The sequence below is a fragment of the Triticum dicoccoides genome, chromosome 7B, assembly GCF_002162155.2.
Source record: "Triticum dicoccoides isolate Atlit2015 ecotype Zavitan chromosome 7B, WEW_v2.0, whole genome shotgun sequence".
NCBI lineage: Eukaryota > Viridiplantae > Streptophyta > Magnoliopsida > Poales > Poaceae > Triticum > Triticum dicoccoides.
In genome coordinates this window covers 364,750,190-364,771,086 of record NC_041393.1, presented here as the reverse complement: position 1 = coordinate 364,771,086, position 20,897 = coordinate 364,750,190, and the positions used below count along the sequence as shown (strand labels likewise).

Below are 20,897 nucleotides of genomic sequence, written 5' to 3'. Positions count from 1 at the left end.
TTATAGTTCGTTAGTTCCCAATGAAATTTCTGAACCATACTTGACATTGTGAATTGATTGTTACTTGAGCATAAGAAACCATATGACAAAAATCTATATATGTTGTTGTTATAAGAATGATCATGATGCCCTCATGTTCTTATTTTATTTTTATCAACACCTCTATCTCTAAACATGTGGACATATTTTTCGATTTCGGCTTCCGCTTGAGGACAAACGAGGTCTAAGCTTGGGGGAGTTGATATGTCCATTTTGCATCATGCTTTTATATCAATATTTATTGCATTATGGGCTGTTATTACACATTATATCTCAATACTTATGGCTATTCTCTCTTATTTTATAAGGTTTACCATGAAGAGGGGGAATGTCGGCAGCTGGAATTCTGGCTGGAAAAGGAGCAAATATTGGAAACCTATTCTGCACAACTCCAAAAATCATGAAACTCCACGGAAGTCATTTTTGGAACTAATAAGAGATATTGAGCGAACAAAACACCAGAGGGGGCCAACACCCTGGCCAGGAGGGCGAGGGCGCGCCCACCCCTACTGGGCGCGCCCCCTGTCTACTGGGGCCCCCGGTGGCCCTTCGGTGCCCATCTTCTGCTATATGAAGGCTTTTACCCTGGAAAAAATCGCAAGCAAGCTTACGGGGCAAAACTCCGCCGCCACGAGGCGAAACCTTGGCGGAACCAATCTAGGGCTCCGGTGGAGCTGTTCTGCCGGGGAAACTTTGCTCCGGGAGGGGGAAATCATCACCATCGTCATCACCAATGATCCTCTCATTGGGAGGGGGTCAATCTCCATCAACATCTTCACCAGCACCATCTCCTCTCAAAACCCTAGTTCATCTCTTGTATCCAATCGTGTATCAAAACCACAAATTGGTACCTGTGGGTTGCTAGTTGTGTTGATTACTCCTTGTAGTTGATGCTAATTGGTTTACTTGGTGGAAGATCGTATGTTCAAATCCTTAATGTATATTAATACTCCTCTGATCACGAACATGAATATGCTTTGTGAGTAGTTACTTTTGTTCCTGAGGACATAGGTGAAGTCTTGCTATTAGTAGTCATGTGAATTTGGTATTCGTTCGATATTCTGATGAGATGTATGTTGTCTCTCCTCTAGTGGTGTTATGTGAATGTCGACTACATGACACTTCACCATTATTTGTGACTAGAGGAAGGCATTGGGAAGTAATAAGTAGATGATGGGTTGCTAGAGTTACAGAAGCTTAAACCCTAGTTTATGCGTTGCTTCGTAAGGGGCTAATTTGGATCCATATGTCTAATGATATGGTTAGGTTTACCTTAATACTTCTTTTGTAGTTGCGGATGCTTTCAATAGGGGTTAATCATAAGTGGGATGCTTGTCTAAGTAAGGGCAGTACCCAAGCACCGGTCCACCCACATATCAAACTATCAAAGTACCGAACGTGAATCATATGAGCGTGATGAAAACTAGCTTGACGATAATTCCCATGTGTCCTCGGGAGATCTTTTCTCATTATAAGAAATTTGCCAGGCTTGTCCTTTGCTACAAAAAGGATTGGGCCACCTTGCTGCACTTTATTTACTTTCATTGCTTGTTACCCGTTACAAATTATCTTATCACAAAACTATCTGTTACCTACAATTTCAGTGCTTGCAGAAAAAACCTTACTGAAAACTGCTTGTCATTTCCTTCTGCTCCTCGTTGGGTTTGACACACTTACTTATTGAAAGGACTACGATAGATCCCCTATACTTGTGGGTCATCAGAGGCGTCGGAGCAGCCAGAGACGAGTCGGAGAGGCGGGTCGACGGTGGTGTTGTCTTGATGCCGAGGACGAGACGGTCGTGGGCGGCGCAGGTGAAGCTCCCCAGCGTCGATCTCGGGGTGGGGTCGATGAAGCGAATCACGGCGGTCCGCGGGGGCACGGCCACGCAACACAGGGAGGCCGATGGCCGCGATGGTGGTGCGGCGATGATGAGGGATCTGTAGGAGGGAGGCGAGCGTGAGGGAGAGAGAGGGTGAGGGGGAGTGAGTGGGGAGGAGCAAGTGGGAGAGGTGGCACAGGAGAGGCCGAGGCGTCGGCCTTATCCTCTCAATCGACGCCGACGAGGTGGTCGGGCGGAACCCGCGCCCTGTAGCGGTCAGGGACCGAGGAACAGGAAGGAGCGGCGGGGGGGAAGCGACCGGGGGGCTTAGTGGGCCGGCTGGGCCGACAGGGTGCGTCTGGTGGCCAAGCGGCCTAGGGTGAGGAGGGAGGTTTTTATTATTATTATTTACTATTATACAGTTTTATTTAATGTTAGTGCACTAAAACACTTTACAAAAAAGTTGGTTCACCACCATATTACTTATGGAATATTTTCCACAGTTTGTACATTTTAGTTTTGACATATGAAAACTTTTATTTTTGACTTGATTTTAAATTTTGAATTCGAACGGGATTTAATCATCGCGAGATTAACAAGAGTAATTGTGGTGACGTGGCAGCATTAGTGGAGGTTTACTGTAGCTTAATTATCCGGGTGTCACAAGCAAGCCATCATGATATCATAGGAAAGTAACATACTGTTGTAACAGCCATTTGTAGGGATGACTGGAGTAGGCCAGCAATACGTCCAGTCATAGAAGGAGCCCATAGCGTAAATGAAGCCCTTGTGTTCAATGGCATTAGAAAACCATGGAGGATGTATGATCCTGTGGTGGACATGCAGATTTATCCACTTACCGCAGTGACCTGTCAGATAGGCTAGCCGCGGTTGATGAACGCAATTAGCCTGAAGTCTTTATAATTCGGAGATCTTGTGGGCACTTGGCAGATTACAACCTTGAGCAAATCAAACTTGGTATCATGTTGTCTACTGTAAGATTCTGAGTATTCTGGGCTGCGGTGCCAAAGCAGTGCAGTGTTAATCGAAGGAAGGGGGGTCAATTGCCGGGTGTAGACCTCCATGAGCACCCACCTGTCGCAACCATCGACGAGCACCATCCAAGACTTGTTCATGCCGACCCAGTACATACCGTTAGTGTAGTTGAGGGTCACGGGGATCGGATCGCAATCAAGGGGGTTGATGCTCGCCGTCCTACGATCGTTATGCTGCGTGACATGCCATTTCTGATGATCAGGCAATATCAGCAAGCAAGGAGCTGGCTTAAAAAGCTCCGGCCTGAGGGCTTTGAGTAAACGGTACAGCCCTGAAGAGCAGGCGGTGAGCGGCATGGTACTGAGATTGTCCACACGCAAAACAATGAGCTTGATTACCTTTGTGGGGAGCGAATTCTAGCCACTCTTTTGGCAAACGCTGCTCGGTTCTGCCATTCTTTGTGCTTGGGTTTCGGAAGAGGGGGGAGGCACCTAGCGGGGATGGAAGATTGGACGATTATGTGCGGACGAGGATGGAGAAGCGAATATGTGTTGCGGGAAGTGGACAGGTGATGATGAAAATGTAGCAGCAGCATGCCGCTTGACTTTCGAGACGCATCCCAACAGCGTAGGGTCATATTGATGCCAGACAACTTGCTTGAGTGATCACAGTACCTACTACTATGCCCTAGTTTTTTTTGCATATAGTGGAGTAGGACTCTCCTCTACTACTAGCACCAGAGGAGTAGTATATTGTAAAATAGTTACAAACTTCAATGCCCGAGTGGGGAACGACTACGAACCGCCATTGGTGCTAAGTCCAATCCCCAGTAAACGTTCACTGGGACGCATGGCAGTTGCAAAAGCCCGTAACGCAGTTATAGTACATGTGTAAGGGTGGAGGTTTTGTCAAATACTATGGCTTAAAAATAGGCCACCGTCGGATGGAAATCTAATGGTTATGTGGGATTTTCCAGGATTGGACTCGTGGCGAACAATCGCCATATATCATTACTAAAAAAAGGGTTAAAACACCTGGGGCTATAACTTGCACGGGCTAACCACTAACGCCCGCGACGCAGTTACAGTACTAACATAGTTGTAAAATGGTCAAAGAACGTGTCTACGTGGTGTTTGGAATTATATGCAAACTAGCAAGATGCCTGTGCATTGGACAAAACATCAAGATGCATTTTTTTTGCAAAACACCTGTTGTGATTGACCCATGCAGGAGTAATCCCATGTGTAAAAACTAATGATATCTCGAGAATTTCATCGGAAAAATGGTATCTCGAGAATTTCATCGTAAAAATGATATCTCGAGAAAGATGAGAGATAAGGTGAGGAGGAGTGGGGCGTGGTGGTGGCTGGTGGTCGGACTGGGCGGAGGCCTGAGGATGGACGGCATCGGCAGCGGCCACCATGCCAGATTGTTCGACATAATTCCTTTTTTAATTGATCAGCAATGAGGTTGTGGGAGATAATGATGAACGAGGAAAGGCCTTATTTGCAAATGTGGAGAGGGATGTGGGTATATTTTTGCAACATTGCCATGGTTTCCTTCCTATCCGTCAGATATAGATCGAACATCCTATATTACAGGATGGCAAGCACACCATTATCACCCTCTACTGCTTTGTGTGCTACTCCTGCGCTCCATTCGGCGGGCGCAACATCCCCTACAGCCACTCGCCGGCGGAGCATAGTTCTAGATGCGCACACGCACCCTGCTACTACTATGAGTGCACATAGCCATTTGAGGGCTCGCTGGCGAGCCTCGTGCATCACCTCACGACACCGTCCGTCAATCACTACTGGCCCGCGGCGGTGAACATCAAGTATGAGACGTGCTACCCATTTGCCGTGCCAGAGTCGCTGGAGGATCACCGCCGCCTTCTAGTCATGGAGGAGGACGGAAGCATCTTCCTCTTGGATGTGGGCACCGGCAAGGCCTGCGCAGGCTGCCGCCCCGTCTCTATAGTGTGTGTCAGGGGCGACGCCGCTGACGCTGACATGAGGCCAGTGTACGGGTGCGTGCTCACTATTACTACTGCTCTGAAGTATGAGGGCGCCCATGCCGCCTCCATCATGCTGACTGGGACTGTGCCGAGCTGCTCCGTTCCTGACAGTGTGGACATGGAAGACGCCTGGTATGATTTTCACCCCAAGATGATGCACGAGGACTCCAAGGACGTTCACCTGGTCATATGCATTAGCAAGTCAGTTGTTCATCATTAGTCTTCGCTCAATGTAATATGTTGTCTTCGCATGTGGAGACTTCTTATTTATATAGTATAGAACCTTCCATGTATGATCTTGCTCTATTAGAGTATCGCGCTTGAATAAAAGTGTATCCATTTATGGTTTAGTCTAGAATATTCCATGTATGCTTTTGCTCCATTAGAGTTCTCGCTTGCCATTTATGAGATTAATTGAGAATTTTTACTACAGTAATGGTGAAAAATTTATGATGATCCATTTCTTACATCTCCTCTGCCCCCTTCCAAGTCACCTTACAAAAACCAAATAATCCTAAAACACTTAGGCGCGGTGCATTAACTCCCACCTTGCTTCTTGTTTCTTGACATATCAATCCATAAGAGCTATGCGGCGTGCATGTTTTCAATGACTCGAGACTACCAAACACAACATGTAGTGGTTAGTTCATTGCATGCAATGCTATTACTTAGCAAATAAACATTAAGTTCTCTCATTTTCCCCTCCTTGGTCACGCTGCACAACTTAAGATGACTTATTCACCTAGACGGAGGAAGTACAATCATGGTGGTCTAGAAAAAATAAACAAAATCGATACTCAAAAACTAATTCTTAAAGATCATTTCTTGCAAAGCACAATAAGTGTTATTTCTTCACAAGTTTTGGATGCAGGTTGAACAGTTGAACGCTTTTGTTTGCAAAAGATACTTTTTTATCTATTTCACCCGGATGCTTGTGAGCTCTAGAGAAGAAATAATATCCGAAGAAACCTATTGATACTTGTTACACATGAGATGACCCCCACATACTTTGCCAACAACTCCCCGATCAGTGCATTTCACTGTTCCGTGCAATGCATGGGCACCTTACTATATATAGTACGGCCATAAATTTAACTAACATTATATATAGTACGATAAAGGCTCATGCATGCCACCAAAAATTGTATCATTGAAAACTATGTTTAAATACGAATCCAACAATATAGTTTTTGTTGACATGCACTAACATTTTGTCACTTAAATCTTCAGTCAAATTACATGGGGGACTAATAAACCACGACCGAGGTAGTACTAGTGTAGAGGGCGGCGCTGGACGGGAGTCTCACCCCGCTCATGGCGCGGCAGTAAAGCCGTCATCTCACAAAACCCCACCACTCCCAGGAATAAGTGGCCTAGTAAAATAAACGGACAAGCAACCATCACATCCCTCTGTCTTTTTTGCATTTCATCTCTCCATTTACTTTTTCCGGTTCATCTTGCACACTCAATCCCTAGCTACTACTCCAGTATCCCTAGATACTACTCTTAGGGCCAGTTCTTTTGGCGTCTTAAAAAATAAGTCGTCTCTTTCCCAGCTTTTCCCATAAGACTAGTCACAGTGGAGAGTAACATAAGGCGCCTCACTCATTCATTTGGGCTTACAAACTACTACCTCCGTCCTGGTTTATTAGTCACCATTGTAATTTGCGCTAAATTTTGACCAAAGATTTAACTGATATAAAAACTATAACAATTGGTGATGATGGTGTGCCTGCCATCCTGCAATATAGGTCGTCCGATTTAATATTTGACGGATAGGAAGGAAACTATAGCAATTTCTGCAAAAAGATACCCACACCCCTCTCACCATTTGCAAATTTGGCCTTCCCTCGTTCATCCTTTTCTCTCACAAGATAATTTACTAATACAAATGCATCTTGATTTACCGTGCAACACACAGGCATCTTGCTAGTTTATGGTCAAAATTTGACACATATTACAATGGGGATGGAGGTAGTAGTTATGGGATTACTAATTTAGAAGCCTAAAAGAACTGTCCCCTGGTACTACTAGTAGTACTACTCTACTCAAGTTGGAATTCCAATTGAACGGCACAACGTTTTAGGCAAAAAAAATTGATACAGGGTGTACGAAGCGGTTTGGGAATTTGCATGCCTTCCCGACCAGTGAGATAATCCGTACAAAATACGATAGAGAAATAACCACAAAGAAGGAAGCTAAAAGCAAACAATCAAACGAGCATTGTTGCATTTCTTTTGCATTGAATCGTTTCACAAGCTTGACTAGTGTTGTTTTTCTACTTTTACAAAAACAGCGCATCGTAATGTTAAAACGTGCATTTGCACGTACATAAGTAATAGTAGTTGCACAGTCTTCAAGCATATATATAGAGAGACGTTTAGTGCGATATATAGTTAAGTTTGTGCTATATGCATGTACTTACAAAATGTGTACAGATACACAAGGTTTCCAAACTTTTCCTTTTACATACTTAATTAAGGACGCTAATAATTCCTAAACATTCGGGATTTATCATTTGAGTCCCAAAACTAATGAGATCGCCTTATGAAACTAAATTATTCCAAATAAAAGCCACAACGCTCCCAGGAGCACTTGCGACGCGTCATGAGTGCCCTGGTCCGCGGCCATTTCCCAGCGCGCCGACATAATGCCTCTTCCTCAGCCTCGCAACTCGCGAGGTGCTGATTGGCGGCTTGCCGGCAGGCGAGCGCGATCTCACCGGTGTGGTGATCCATAGCCAATAGGTACTCCTCCTCGCTGGAAGCGTGCACCCGGTCCACGTACCACCAAGCGTAGATGAGGCGCTTGGGCCCGACTGCACACAGAGCTTTGGCATGGGCGTCTTCTGCCACGCTCACGACCATCGCACGAGCCTTCTTCCAAAGAGCCAATTGCCTGTCTCTCTCGGACGCGACATAGGCCTGCCAGGCAGCATGCCTCTTGGCGCGCTTCTCTTCCTCGGACTTCTTCTCCACCTCTATTTTGCACGCTCTGCGGGAAGCAAAGCCTCCCACAAGGCGACCTCCATTTCTTTCCAAAGCTCCTCAAGGCTGGGGGGCTCAGCAGGCGGCGCGATGTTCTCCTCGTAGCGGGGAGCCGACGCATCCTTCGACACACGTGTTGGTGAGACTGGGAACACGCGACACGACGAGGAGCGGAACACTGACACGTCCTCCTCGACTAGTGGTGGCGAGGAATGGAACGACGACGCATGACCCTTCGGGCGGTGCAGCGAGGGCTACCTAGGGCTTGGGAGGGGCGAGGCCATTGTGGTCGATGTGAGAGGGAGGGGAAGGAGATAGCGATGAACGTGATCGTTCTTCCAAATGTCGTGGGAGGTGTAGTATTTATAGCGAGAAATGGCACACCTACATAATATATGTTGCGTGATTAACGTAATAGCTACGTGGGCATATTTGTTGGAGTAAATTACGGGGGAGGGAAGGGGTGGAAATATTGCTGGTCACAATGTATTGGACGAGTGCGGGGGAGGAGAGTCTCATGCATGCAGATTTTTTCACATGAGATGGAGTGGTGGGACTGCCAGAGGGAGAAGGAGAGTCAAGCAGGTAGATTGTTTTCACACATGGAGAGGAAAATATTTGGAGACGAACGGGCTTCCAGCAGGTTTGGGGAACAGTGCATATTAAGTCATCTTGCATGCATGCCAGGCTAGGTATAGTCTCAAGTCATTAAAAACATACACGCCCCACACATGTTTAGATTTCAAGGTGCACTAAATTATTGCATGCGATGATTAAGGCTGGCCATTGTGCTGGTATCATGCACACCGGAATAGCAAACATGCTGATGTGGCAAAGAATTAAAGAAGAGAAGGGGGTTAGAGTAACATAGGCAGATACTGTATCATGTTTAAAAAATTGAGGGAAACTATATCATGTTAAATACTATGCTACTTTGTGTCATGCATGGCACTATAAAGGTAGTCCCGTATCATACACTAGTATCATGCACATGATACTAGTATATGATAGTACTTTCCACTATGAGTAGCCTAAAGAGAATATTAACTAATGCATGTAAAATCCTTCGTCATTTACTAGTGTTCATGCATGCATGCATGCAATGCGATAATGCATTGGTAAACACATTTTTTTGTCAAGAACGAGAGCACTAATTGAGTACTTTTGCAGACTACAAAAACTATTCCACCGCCTCTATCTTGGTAAGAGTAGGTGAAATTTTTGAATCGAGCCCTTTAAACTAGAAGGGAGGTAGTAGTACTCTAATAGCTAACCTTGTTGTGATGACTAGATAGGACATGACACGCACCTCGACAGAGGAACTAGTCTGCATTGTGCATATAAGTTTTGTCTGAAGTCAATGTACCTCTACTTTGACCAAACTTATAGAAAAATGTATCAACATTCACAATGTAAAATCAATATTTTTATACACATTATGAAATAAAGTTTCATAAAATATATATTTGGTATTGTAGATATTGATATTTTTAGTACAGAAGCCAGTAGAGATAGCAGGGACGTCGGGAAAGGATCGCGCACGCGGGGGAAAAAGTGGTCAGGCACGTGCTAGTTTTGGCGCACGACGTTCGACGCGCTTTATAAAATCCAATGACCTCCCACCGCTCTGTACCTTGCCACTGCTCTCTCCCTGCTCTGTGCCTCGCCACCGCTCTCTCCCCGCTATTTCTCGCCTCATCGCCACCGCGCCACCATGCCGCCACGTCGCCGGGAAACTTGGGGATACCGCGGTGCTACGTCTTGAGCTTGCGTTGGTTTTTCCCTCAAAGAGGAAAGGGTGATGCAGCAAAGTAGCGTAAGTATTTCCCTCAGTTTTTTAGAACCAAGGTATCAATCCAGTAGGAGGCTCCTCAAAAGTCCCACGCACCTACACAAACAAACAAGAACCTCGCAACCAACACGATAAAGGGGTTGTCAATCCCTTCACGGTAACCTGTGAAAGTGAGATCTGATAGAGATAATAAGATAAGATAAATAGTTTTGGTATTTTTATGATATAGATGGAAAAGTAAAGATGCAAATAAAAGTAGATGGAAAACTTATATGATAAAAGATAGACCCGGGGGCCATAGGTTTCACTAGTGACTTCTCTCAAGATAGCATAAGTATTACGGTGGGTGAACAAATTACTGTCGAGCAATTGATAGAAAAGTGCATAGTTATGAGATTATCTAGGCATGATCATGTATATAGGCATCACATCCATGACAAGTAGATCAAAATGATTCTACATCTACTACTATTACTCCACACATCGACCGAGTCATGCCTGCATCTAGAGTATTAAGTTCATGAAGAACAGAGTAACGCATTAAGAAAGATGACATGATGTAGAGGGATAAACTCATGCAATATGATATAAACCCCATCTTTTTATCCTCGATGGCAACAATACAATACGTCCCTTGCTTCCTCTGCTGTCACTAGGAAAGGACACCGCAAGATTGAACCCAAAGCTAAGCACTTCTCTCATTGCAAGAAAGATCAATCTAGTAGGCCAAACCGAACTGATAACTCGAAGAGACTTGCAAAGATAACTTAATCACACATAAAAGAATTCAGAGGAGATTCAAATATTTCTCATAGATAAACTTGATCATAAACCCACAATTCATCGGATCTTGACAAACACACCGCAAAAAGAGTTACAATGAATAGATCTCCAAGAAGATCGAGCAGAACTTTGTATTGAGATTCAAAGAAAGAGAAGAAGCCATCTAGCTAATAACTATGGACCCGAAGGTCTGTGGTAAACTACTCACAACTCATCAGAGAGGCCTTGGAGATGATGTAGAGGCCCTCCATGGTCGATTCCCCCTCCGGCAGAGCACTGGCGAAGGCTCCAAGATGGGATCTCGTGGATACAAAAGGTTGCGGCGGTGGAAATAGTTTTTCATGGTGCTCCTATATGTTTTCGGGGTACGTGGATATATATAGGAGGAAGAAGTATGTCGGTTGATGCTTGAGGGGCCCATGAGGGTGGGGGCGCGCTCATCCCCTTAGGGTGCGCCGGGCACCCTCGTGGCCGCCTTGTTCACTGCTTGACGTCCACTCCAACTCTCCTGGATTGCGTTTGTTCCAAAAAGATCGCTCCCGAAGGTTTCATTCCGTTTGGACTCCGTTTGATATTCCTTTTCTTCGAAACACTGAAATAGGAAAAAAAACAATTCGGGTTGGGCCTCCGGTTAGTAGGTTAGTCCCAAAAATGATATAAAAGTGTAAAGTAAAGCCCATAAACATCCAAAATGGGTAATATAATAGCATGGAACAACCAAAAATTATAGATACGTTGGAGACGTATCACGCGGCGTCCGCGCGCGCCCTTCCGGCGGCTTCTCCGCCGAGATCCGGTTCCTCAAAACGCGCCTCTCCCTCGGCACTTTCGACACCGCACACGAGACCGCCGCTCGTATGATGCGGCGGCGTGGCGCCTCCGATGGCCTCGTAGAACATTGAACTTCCCCAATGTGCCGACGCGGAAGCGGGCGCAGGAGCTCGCACCTCCCCAACGGCTTATCACCGACGAGAATTTTCACAACAACCGGAGGCGGGAGCACCGTCTTGGCATCGCCAAGATGGACGAGGAAGCCATGGCGCTGTGGCGCCAATGTTTCCCGCAGGACATCATCAATGAGCATGAGTTCTACGTGCAAAGGAGGGCGGAGAGGGAGAAGAGGAGGGCGGAGCGAGCCGCCTATCGCGAGGACAAGCGTATGCGGAAGGCGGCTGCTCAATTCAACATCAAGCTAGGAGAAGCGTTGCTCTGGGACTCCGGCGATGGTCGGTATCTTGCCGCTTACATTGAGACATCGGAGGAGGACATCACCGAGCCGGACAACGAGGAGTAGTTGAACTATCTATTTTCTATCTATCTATGTTATATATGCTGAGAACTATCTATGTATCTATCTATGCCAGTATCAACTCGGAGTCGAATGTGTATCAAGTCAGAGTAGAAAGGAGAAAAAATATAGCACGTCTGCTAGAGCGGCGCGCGCGCAATTTTTTGCAGCGCTCGCTGGACCCAGCACTCCGCGGCCCACAAAAACTGGCTATTCTAGCATTGTAAATGCTTTTTTAATGCGTCGCATGATGCGCTTCTGTTGGAGATGCTCTAACATGGCAGATGAGTTCTTTAATGTTGCCCACAAGACGCGTGAGTATTACTATATTTTTCTTCCCATGTTGAGATTTTAAAACCACGAGTGCGAACGTGCAAAGAAGCAATGAAGACCAAACACGGGATATTGGGGACATCTTTAAGGAACGTGGCAAGTTAAAGAGGAGCTGCACCGAACCTGTAAAATGAGCTTTGGTAAGTAACACCCTTTCAATAACTTTCGTTTATCCTCGTGTTCTTCGATGTGTATATGTTGTAGTTTCTGTTTCTCTTAGCCTCATGTTCTTCGGTGTGTAATAAGAAGAGTCTTAATCATCATAATGCTTTCATTTTTAGCTTGATGTAGGAAGTGGATGTTCTTACCTTGGAGTCTATTTTTATATTTCTCCTTCTGAATTCACTTCTCCGAGTCTTGTTTATCTGGCTTCTACTAAATGGATCTGGTTGCTCTGTGTATTGATCTAAAAAAGAAGTTACTTCATGTTAGCATGCAGTTCCTGCGAGGAGGGAAGTATGGTCAACCTCGAGATCATGTTTCCAGAATGAGGCTGGATTACACACAAGGTGCCCGTTCCCTAATGATGATGGATTAGACACAAGGTGCAAATTCCCAGATGATGCTGGATTACACACAAGCCAGGTGGAGTCGTCAACTGTTCGTGTCCTCATGGCTCTAGTAAAGGCTAAGAGAAAGCATGCAGCAACGCTTCAAAATGTAGCTGAGTTCCTAAAGGAGCGAAAAGAGCAATCAGATGCTCTCTTCACCCAAGCCAAAGAAGAGATGGAAGAAGCCAGAAAGAGGCAAGCAGAGCCAGAGCAGGCTAGGCGTCTCCTGCTATCTAAAACTGTTGTCAATACAAATTTTCCTTCATTATAGCTAGGTTCAAATGTTTATCCAGTCAACATGCCTGTTGTGATGTCCGTGCATCTACTGATGTGGCACAAAATAAAAAAATTTGGGGTCATGGAATAACAACAGTTACTTTCCAAACAATAACAGACGAAGCATTGGACATGGTATAGTTCACACGCAAGCCCAACATTCTAAGTTCAACTTCCACATCAAACTCATGTTCACAGATATCTGCACATTCATAGATGATGTCCACAACCATGGTTCATTGCAAAGCCAAAAAAATGTGAGGAGAGTTATAAATAAAGAAAAATCTCTAGTTCCTACTACTAGTGCAAGCACAACAAGTCAAGACCATACATAATTAATTATACTTTGGACATTTTTTGACTAAAAGCGAATAACTTATGGAGGCAGGTATAATATTTCTAATGCCGGCCGCAGCTGGGGTCCATGATGTTTTGAGCCAAACCGAGCAACATACCGGGTGTCTGCCGACGACGCAGTGGTCGTAGCATTCATGGGTTCCAAGCGGCAGCGGCTCTCGACCTCGGTGTCGGCGGTGGCCACCCATCCGGCTTTTATGCCGGAGAACTCGTCATCCTGCTCACAGGATGCTATGGAGAGTGTGTTGAAAATGGTGCAAGGAGGATATGGGGAGCGGTGGTGTGGTGCTGTTCTTGCCAGCCATCTGGCCTCGTTTAAATAGCGGGCGGGCGAGAGGAGCCGCTGCGTTGTCTTCTAAAATTCCGCCCAGCTCACGGAAGGACATGTTGCCGGCACACGCACGGATGGAGGCAGGAGGGGCAGTCTGAAGCCGGTTGCATGTGGCGAGGAGGCGTGTTCAGCCTGGCCTGCAACGAATGGGGCCCTCTTGGCCACCATGTCGGTTCAATGCCTGTGCTATGAGAGGTCATGTCTGTGTCAGAGCAATCACTCCCTCGAGTTCTTTTTTGTTTGGGTATAACAAAATATCGTTTTCCATTCACATTTTTACAAGTAAAATTTGTGGACAAACTTTGATGCAAAAAACGATGGGGACTAGTAAACCAGCACGGAGGTAGTAGTTATGAATTCCATTTTCGCTTCATACCAATCGTTCTAAAAACTAGTACTTATAACACGCCATTTAAAATCGGAACTCTTACCCCGCTAAAAAATGATATTTTAAATGTGGCTACTCGATCAGTGGCGACTGGCGAGCCACCGCCTCCAGGTCGTTCACATGTGGTCCCGACTCCCGACCATCAACTCCTACGGATCAAATTATCATGGAGCTGACTATTCCTACAAATGTGCGCTCCACCACGTACTACCTGGTACCCGCGCATGCAGCAATCATGCACATAGGGTTTTAGGGTTTATTTGTTTACGGTGCCTCTACGTAACTCTCATGTGTGCAAGACAGCGAGAGACCAACTGCGTGCGTGCAACTCTTCTCTTCGTATATGTACTCCACCATTTGTCTGGTGTCCAAAAAATTATACAGTAGTAATAACTAGCAATGTGCCAATGTGTTGCCACATGATCAAAGTAGATTAATACATATTCACCGATTTGATAGAAAAGAGTCTAGTTTTGAAATACGTATATCAGTAAAAAAATGTTATGTTTCACTCAAAATATATTCCTTTGGCGGTTTTGATGACATAAGGGAGGAATGTGGTTGGTTTCAAGATTCAAGAAGTGGCATATCTCTACTCTTATAAAAAAACAAAGTTAGTGATGATGGTGTGCCTGCCATCCTGCAATATAGTTCGTCCGATTTATATCTGATGGATAGGAATGAAACTATGGCAATTTTGCAAAAAGATACCCACACCCCTCTCCACTTTTTCAAATAAGGCTTTCCCTCGTTCATCCTTTTCTCTCACAAGATAAACTACTCATACAAATGCATCTTAATGTTCCGTGCAAGGCATGGGCATCTTGCTAATTGTTGCAAAAAGCCCATGTGTGTGTGTGGTGTGTGTGTGTATGTGTGAGAGAGAGAGGGAGAAAGGAGGAGGACGGAGTGCGTGTGTGACAAAGACACAAAGAGTGTGTGTGAGAGAGGTATCACCATAAAATGAGGTGATAGTGTGTGTGTGCACGATCGAGAGGGCGTGTCTCAGGAAGGGACGAAAACCAAGATACAAGGAGCGCGAGAGAGACATGTACGATATAGTGGAAGCAAGAGTGTGCGGGTGTATAAACCTATCTGGAGGCTAGTCGATCAATGTTTATGAGAGAAATACGAGCCGGGGTGCGAAAGCGAGAGTTTTGTGTGTCTGTGAGAGAGACGGTAGTCGGGAAGGGGAGTGGAAGCAGGAGTTGTGTGTGTGTGAGAGAGAGAGAGAAAGGGGAGAGTTTGTCAGATCAGTAAACAAATGAATAATGTCAGTTTTATAACTGAGATGAATACGGTAAGTAGACCGCAACAAACGTTGTGTGTGCGGGAGAGGTAATTTTAGTGGTAGGAGTCATATCTAGAGAGATATGGGGTGCGTGAGAGAACCCTGGAGAGAAAGACAAAGTGAAAGACGAGTGAGAGTGTGTGTGTGGAGGTGAAAAGAAAGCATAGGTACCTAGTGATACCAGAGAATGATAGAGACGCGAGAGATAATGAAAACCGTGTAATGTATAATGATAGGGAGAGTGTGATACTTCTCAAGGGAGACGTTGAGAGACCATGTTTGCGAAAATATAGGAGAAACATGAAGTGGGCGTGCGGGTGAGCTGGAGAAAAAAGAGTGATAGCTACATGAAGGAGCAAGCAAGAGAGATGGGCGTGAAAGGAGATTCAAATATTTAGTTGCGTGTATAGAAAATGTCAACATGAAAGAGATTCAAATATTTGACTTCGAGATGATGATACATGTAATTCGTACTCGAACCAAAATAGATCTATCAAACATGCATACTCATATGAATTCACGCGCATCTATGTTATTTAAAATGTGGATATTATCGATCCATACATTTTAGTAGAACGTAATTTGGTTTAAATTTTTTGAATTCAACCTTATGATTTTGAGATCATTGTATTTGTAAAGCATAATATATATATATATATATATATATATATATATATATATATATATATATATTAAGAGCTTATTCTGCACGTCAAATCGCCTTATTCTGATAACACTCTTCCGTCCCCCCGACCGGAACTAGATCCACCACCCCTGAGCCTCCATCGCCGCGCAACCCCACGCGCTCCTCCACCTTCTTCCCCGTCGGGGCCATCGTGCCACCAGAACCACCGCTCCCCCACCTTCTTCTCTGCCGGGGCCCCCGCGCCACCAGAAACCCCGCTCCCCACCTTCTTCCTGGCACCGACGCCGCCAGATCTCTCGCGCCCCGGCCACCGTGGCTCCAACCACCGTCTCCCCGTTCTGCCCCCCCTGGCCACCAGCACTTCCTTCGTGCAACAAGGGTAGCCGAGCACCGCATCCGGCCGTGGGTTCACGACGAGAACCCACCGGATCCGGCCTCCCAGATGGCTGCGGCCGTGGGGCGTCGAGGTCACCGTGGCCCTCTCCTCCCCAGATCCGGTGAGCCCCTCATGGACCTCTCCTCCCTAGATCGTGCGCCGACGGTGACATCCAACGAGTCAGGGCGGACCTCATCCGGCTTCTTCCCCCGCCGGCGCCGCAGCTGGCCGCACCTCCTAGTGCCCCTCGGGCTGGTCTCCCGCCGCCCCTGCCCGGCATCACCCATTCCCCACGCCCGGATCCGCCATTCGTCCTCGATCTGGATCAAGTCGACGACGAGCCCTCTCCTCGTGGCGGTCTCCGGCGAGACCCTCATCTGCGCCACCCGTAGGTACTCGGGTGCCACCCCACCACGTGCAGCTTGGTCGCGGCCCCCGTGCAGCTCGGTCGCGCCGCCGCCGCCGCCCCAGCGCTGCACCTCCCTGACCAGCGCCGTTGCCGCCACTCCAGCCTTACGCCTCGCTGCAATCCGCCCTCCTCCACGTCGACCCCTGGATCTGACGACCGAGCCGCCACACGAGTCAAACAGGTGAGCCGCTCCTCCGCCCCGCAGTCTCCGATTGCCATTCTTGCAAATTGCAATCTTCCTCCACCGGCGCTTTGCAGGCACCGCCGTGACCCTCTTCATTCCCTGATCCAACTTCCAAGGAGCAGCAGGGTGTCACCGATAGCCTCCTCATCTCCTCTTACTCGAGCTCGGGCCGGCACCTAGCTCGGCCACACGCCGACGCTTCCCAACCCTCCACACGTGCCTCCCTGCCAGCCTCGGACCTTACCTCGCCACCAACGGGCGCAGCAGCCCCCCTGGTATACAGCAGCGGGTCCTCCCTGGCCCCGATGGCAGCGACAATGTCAACAGTAGACCCCCTGTGCAGTTCACGCGATGCACCCCTGTGGTGCGGAGCTCATCTGCGTGTCGTTTGCTTCCCCCATCGCATGCGTGCAGTGCGGTTCGTATGGTGATGTAGCTCACCGCTTGGTGCTCCAATGCAGTTAGACTGCCGGTGGTGTTCACCAATTTCGCCTCCCACACGACCTGCTCACTTCACACAAGCGACGTGCGCAAGCACCTCACTATCTAGACCAAGTGGACTCAGACTGCAGATGGAAGTGGATTCAAGTGGGACTAACTAGTCCATCCCACTTAATTTGCTTTAGTGGAATCCCATTGGATAGGGAAAAAGTTAATCGGGCTATCCCACTTAGCCCGTTGGGATCCCATCTTGCCCTATTAAGCTAGCCAACTGCACAGTAGAGCACGGTGCCACAGCATGCTCCCGCCGCTGCCGCCGATTGATGGCCGTCGCCGCTGCTGCACCCCTGTTTCTTCTTCCTGGCACCAGGCCGCAAGGATTAGTGGGCAGCTTCTTGGCCATGGAAGCAAGATCTGGCGGATGTCGGGCTGCAGGCAGGTCTGCTGATTGGTTATGGCCGCCAAGAGGAACGTCATGTGGTGCTCCATGGTCGGTCGCCTGGCCGTGGAGGCGACTGCAGGTCCGAAGTGCTGGGCAATGTCAGGTCTCAACTCTCACACACATGAAGAACAGAGGAGTCGTGTGTTTCTGGCAGCTCTAAACATGCTGCAATATTTTCTTCTCTACTTCTATTTTCAACACCAATGGAAAGGGAGAGCTAGTCACCGGACTACATATGCTTGCACTGCGGTCGTCGATGCTGACTTGCACCGTTGCACAGCGCGCACACACACTATAGTGGGCTCGTGCAGTGCTAACTAAAACGAAAGAAGCAAAATTACAGAGAACAGAGGAGTAAGGGTGACACTGTAATGTGGACTCGGCAGATGGATGCTAAACTAGTGCGTACTGGAGTATTATGTTTCAATCTTCCATTTGCTAAATGGGATCCCACTTGAGCCCATATAATTTATGCATGTTTTGATGGGGTGTCGAGTTACTCCCACTAAACATAGTGGGATCAGGTGGGTTGGAGGTGGGACTCCCATGTATTGTCCCACCTGCAGCCTGAAAGTGGACTGAAGTTCACAAACAAATATGATTGAAGTTCCCAAAAAAGCTGTTAGAGAAACTTGTTAAAAAAGTAAGGTGCTCGTGAAGTTCAGTTTATTATTTCGAGACAAAGTGTAGTTTACTTGGTCAACTTGCCTTGTCGATTCAGAATTTGGCTTCCTTCTTGTGTGCGCCAGCCGAAGAATTTATGTATGATATACCTTTTGTTCCAATCCGAGCTGACCGCTAGATTTGTGCTTCTTTGTCTTTGATTTCTGTTTGTTTTGCAGAAACCGATGAAAAGGATTCCTGGGCTAGTGCTCATCAGTCTTGGGTGACTAGGTGATCTCACTCCCCTATAAATTTTTCACCGTTTCCTACCTATGGCTATGGTAATTCCTCCATCAAACCACCTGACTTCAGGTTGCCCTGCCCACCATGCAGTTTTGCGCACGTAGGAGTGCAGCTTGACCAACGGGACGTGCAATTTGGCCCATGGCGTCGACGGTTTTCCGGTGAACTCGCGTGTGCACGGGCAGTTCCCTTGGACTATGCACACGTGGTCGTTTTTATGAGGGGTTCACTGTGTATGTTGGAGAGGTTCGCTCCTCCATGGGGGTCATCTTTTTAGGTAGTTCACTTCCTGAATTGTTTTAACACTCTTTTGTTTTTGTTTAAATCCGGTCTAGTGCAGTTCGTTTGTCATGTTGGATATGTTCATTTTCATGAAAAAATAAAAGGTTGATGCAGCCCACTTCGAGGAATCTTGTGGTTCACCGCATTCAATAAGGAAGAAACAGAGTGTCTTTATCAGATAGATGTGGCTTTGAAGCTCACTTTGTTGTCTCATGCAGTTTGTTATAATACTCCTCCGTGGTTTGCTTGGTAAATAGGAAAAATATATATCTCAAAGAAGATCGCTTTTCATTATATGTACTTCACTTGTTCAGTCCCTGCGGTCCATTCGCTCGGTCTACGCACGTAAAATGAGTTTAGTAAAAACTCAAGCGGTTCACTTTCGGTAGTGACACGACCCGTTTACGGTAGTCTCGAGGTTCACTTTTCATAGTATTGCGGTTCACCAACGTTCGACATGAAGTGCACTACACCTTGTTTGCGAAAATTTACGTCCCACAAAAAAAATCATTCAGTGCACTTGCCCATCTAATGAAGTGCGGTATTTCGTCTGAAGCAGTGCGTTCTTCTTTCCCCTTCCGAGATAAAAATACTTGTCTAAATCAGTGCGTGCTTCTTTCCCGTCCGAGAAAAAACACGTCTAAACAAAAAGAAATCATGGAGTGCACTTACCCATCTAATGAAGTGCGGTATTTCGTCTGAAGCAGTGTGTTCTTCTTTCCTCGTCCGACGAAAAATACGCTTAAACAAAAAGAAACCATGCAGTGCACTTGCCCATCTGATGCAGTGCGGTATTTTGTCTAAAGCAATGCGTTCTTCTGTCCGATGCAGTACATACGACGATTTTGGTCTCGCGAAGAACAGAGTGTCCGCTTTTCGGTAAAATCGAAACTGCTCTTAAACCGTAAGGAATTAGAGAGAGTGTTCTACATGAAAAAGTTGCGTCTCGTCGATATCTTTCAAACGGCGTATGATTTGAATCATTCTGACCAGCCGTTTGTAAAAGTTTCACGAAAAAAACAGCCACTGTCTCTCGAAGTCAGTCGCATGATTTTCAAAATTAACTAAAAACTGTAAGGAATCTCAAAACCATTTCAACATATCAAAGTTGCGCCTTGTCCGTAGCTTTCCAACGGCGTATCATACGTCTCGTTCCGACAAACGGTTAGAAAAGTGGAGCAAAAACAGTACCGAAAATTTCAAAAAATTTGAAAAACAGAGTTCCGCGATTTAGTAAATTTGAAACTGCTCTTAAACCGTAATGAATTAGAGAAAGATTTATATATGAAAAAGATGCGCCTCGATGATATCTATCCAACGGCGTATCATTTGCTTCATTCCGACAAGAGGTTTAGAAAACAACACGAAAAAACGCTCGCTGCCACTCATCATCCGCCGCACCATTTTCAAAACTGCTTTTAAACCGTGTGGAATCTCGGAAAGTGTTCAACATGTCGAAGTTGCGCCTAATCCATAGCTTTTCAATGGTATATTACACGCCTCATTCCGATAAACGGTTAAAAAATTAGAGCGAAAACAGTACCGAAAAAATAACGCGTTTAGTTTTTTCCGACGAGAAATTCAGTAGTCTCTATTGCATTGCTCGTCGTCCAGAAGATGCAGTGCACGTGCGTTCAGCGTGCAGTGCGAAAGTAGTGTGCAGAATAGTTATTCTGCTAATATTAGCAGAATAGACCGTATATATATATATATACTCCCTCCGTTCCTCAATATAAGGTGTATTATTTTTTCAAAAAGTCAAACTTCTCTAAGTTTGACCAAGTTTATAGACAAAAATATCAATATCTAGAATACCAAATCATTATCACTAGATTCATCATGAACTATATTTTTACATTTTATATATTTAGTATTATAAATCTTCATATATTTTGCTGTAAACTTGGTCAAACATAGATAACAGTTGACTTTTTAAAAAACTAATACACCTTATATTTAG

The 20,897-nt window shown here is 46.1% G+C and overlaps 1 protein-coding gene and 1 pseudogene across 2 annotated transcripts; both read left to right on the top strand.

The window, feature by feature from the left end:
- The window catches only part of LOC119338915, a 103,193-nt pseudogene that overhangs the window by 49,067 nt on the left and 33,229 nt on the right, over nt 1-20,897 (top strand).
- LOC119336936 lies at nt 15,978-19,137 on the top strand. 2 transcript variants are annotated; one of them, XR_005162927.1, is made up of 3 exons: nt 15,978-16,394; nt 18,592-18,643; nt 18,746-19,137. XR_005162927.1 is itself a non-coding variant. In XM_037609025.1 (3 exons), exons 1-2 carry the CDS (start codon nt 16,340-16,342, stop codon nt 18,599-18,601), a joined length of 534 nt encoding a protein of 177 aa, XP_037464922.1. In that variant the 5' UTR covers nt 15,978-16,339; the 3' UTR covers nt 18,602-18,643; nt 18,746-19,137. The 2 variants fall into 2 exon arrangements, 1 of the variants encoding a protein (XP_037464922.1); XM_037609025.1 differs by having other exon boundaries at nt 15,978-16,863.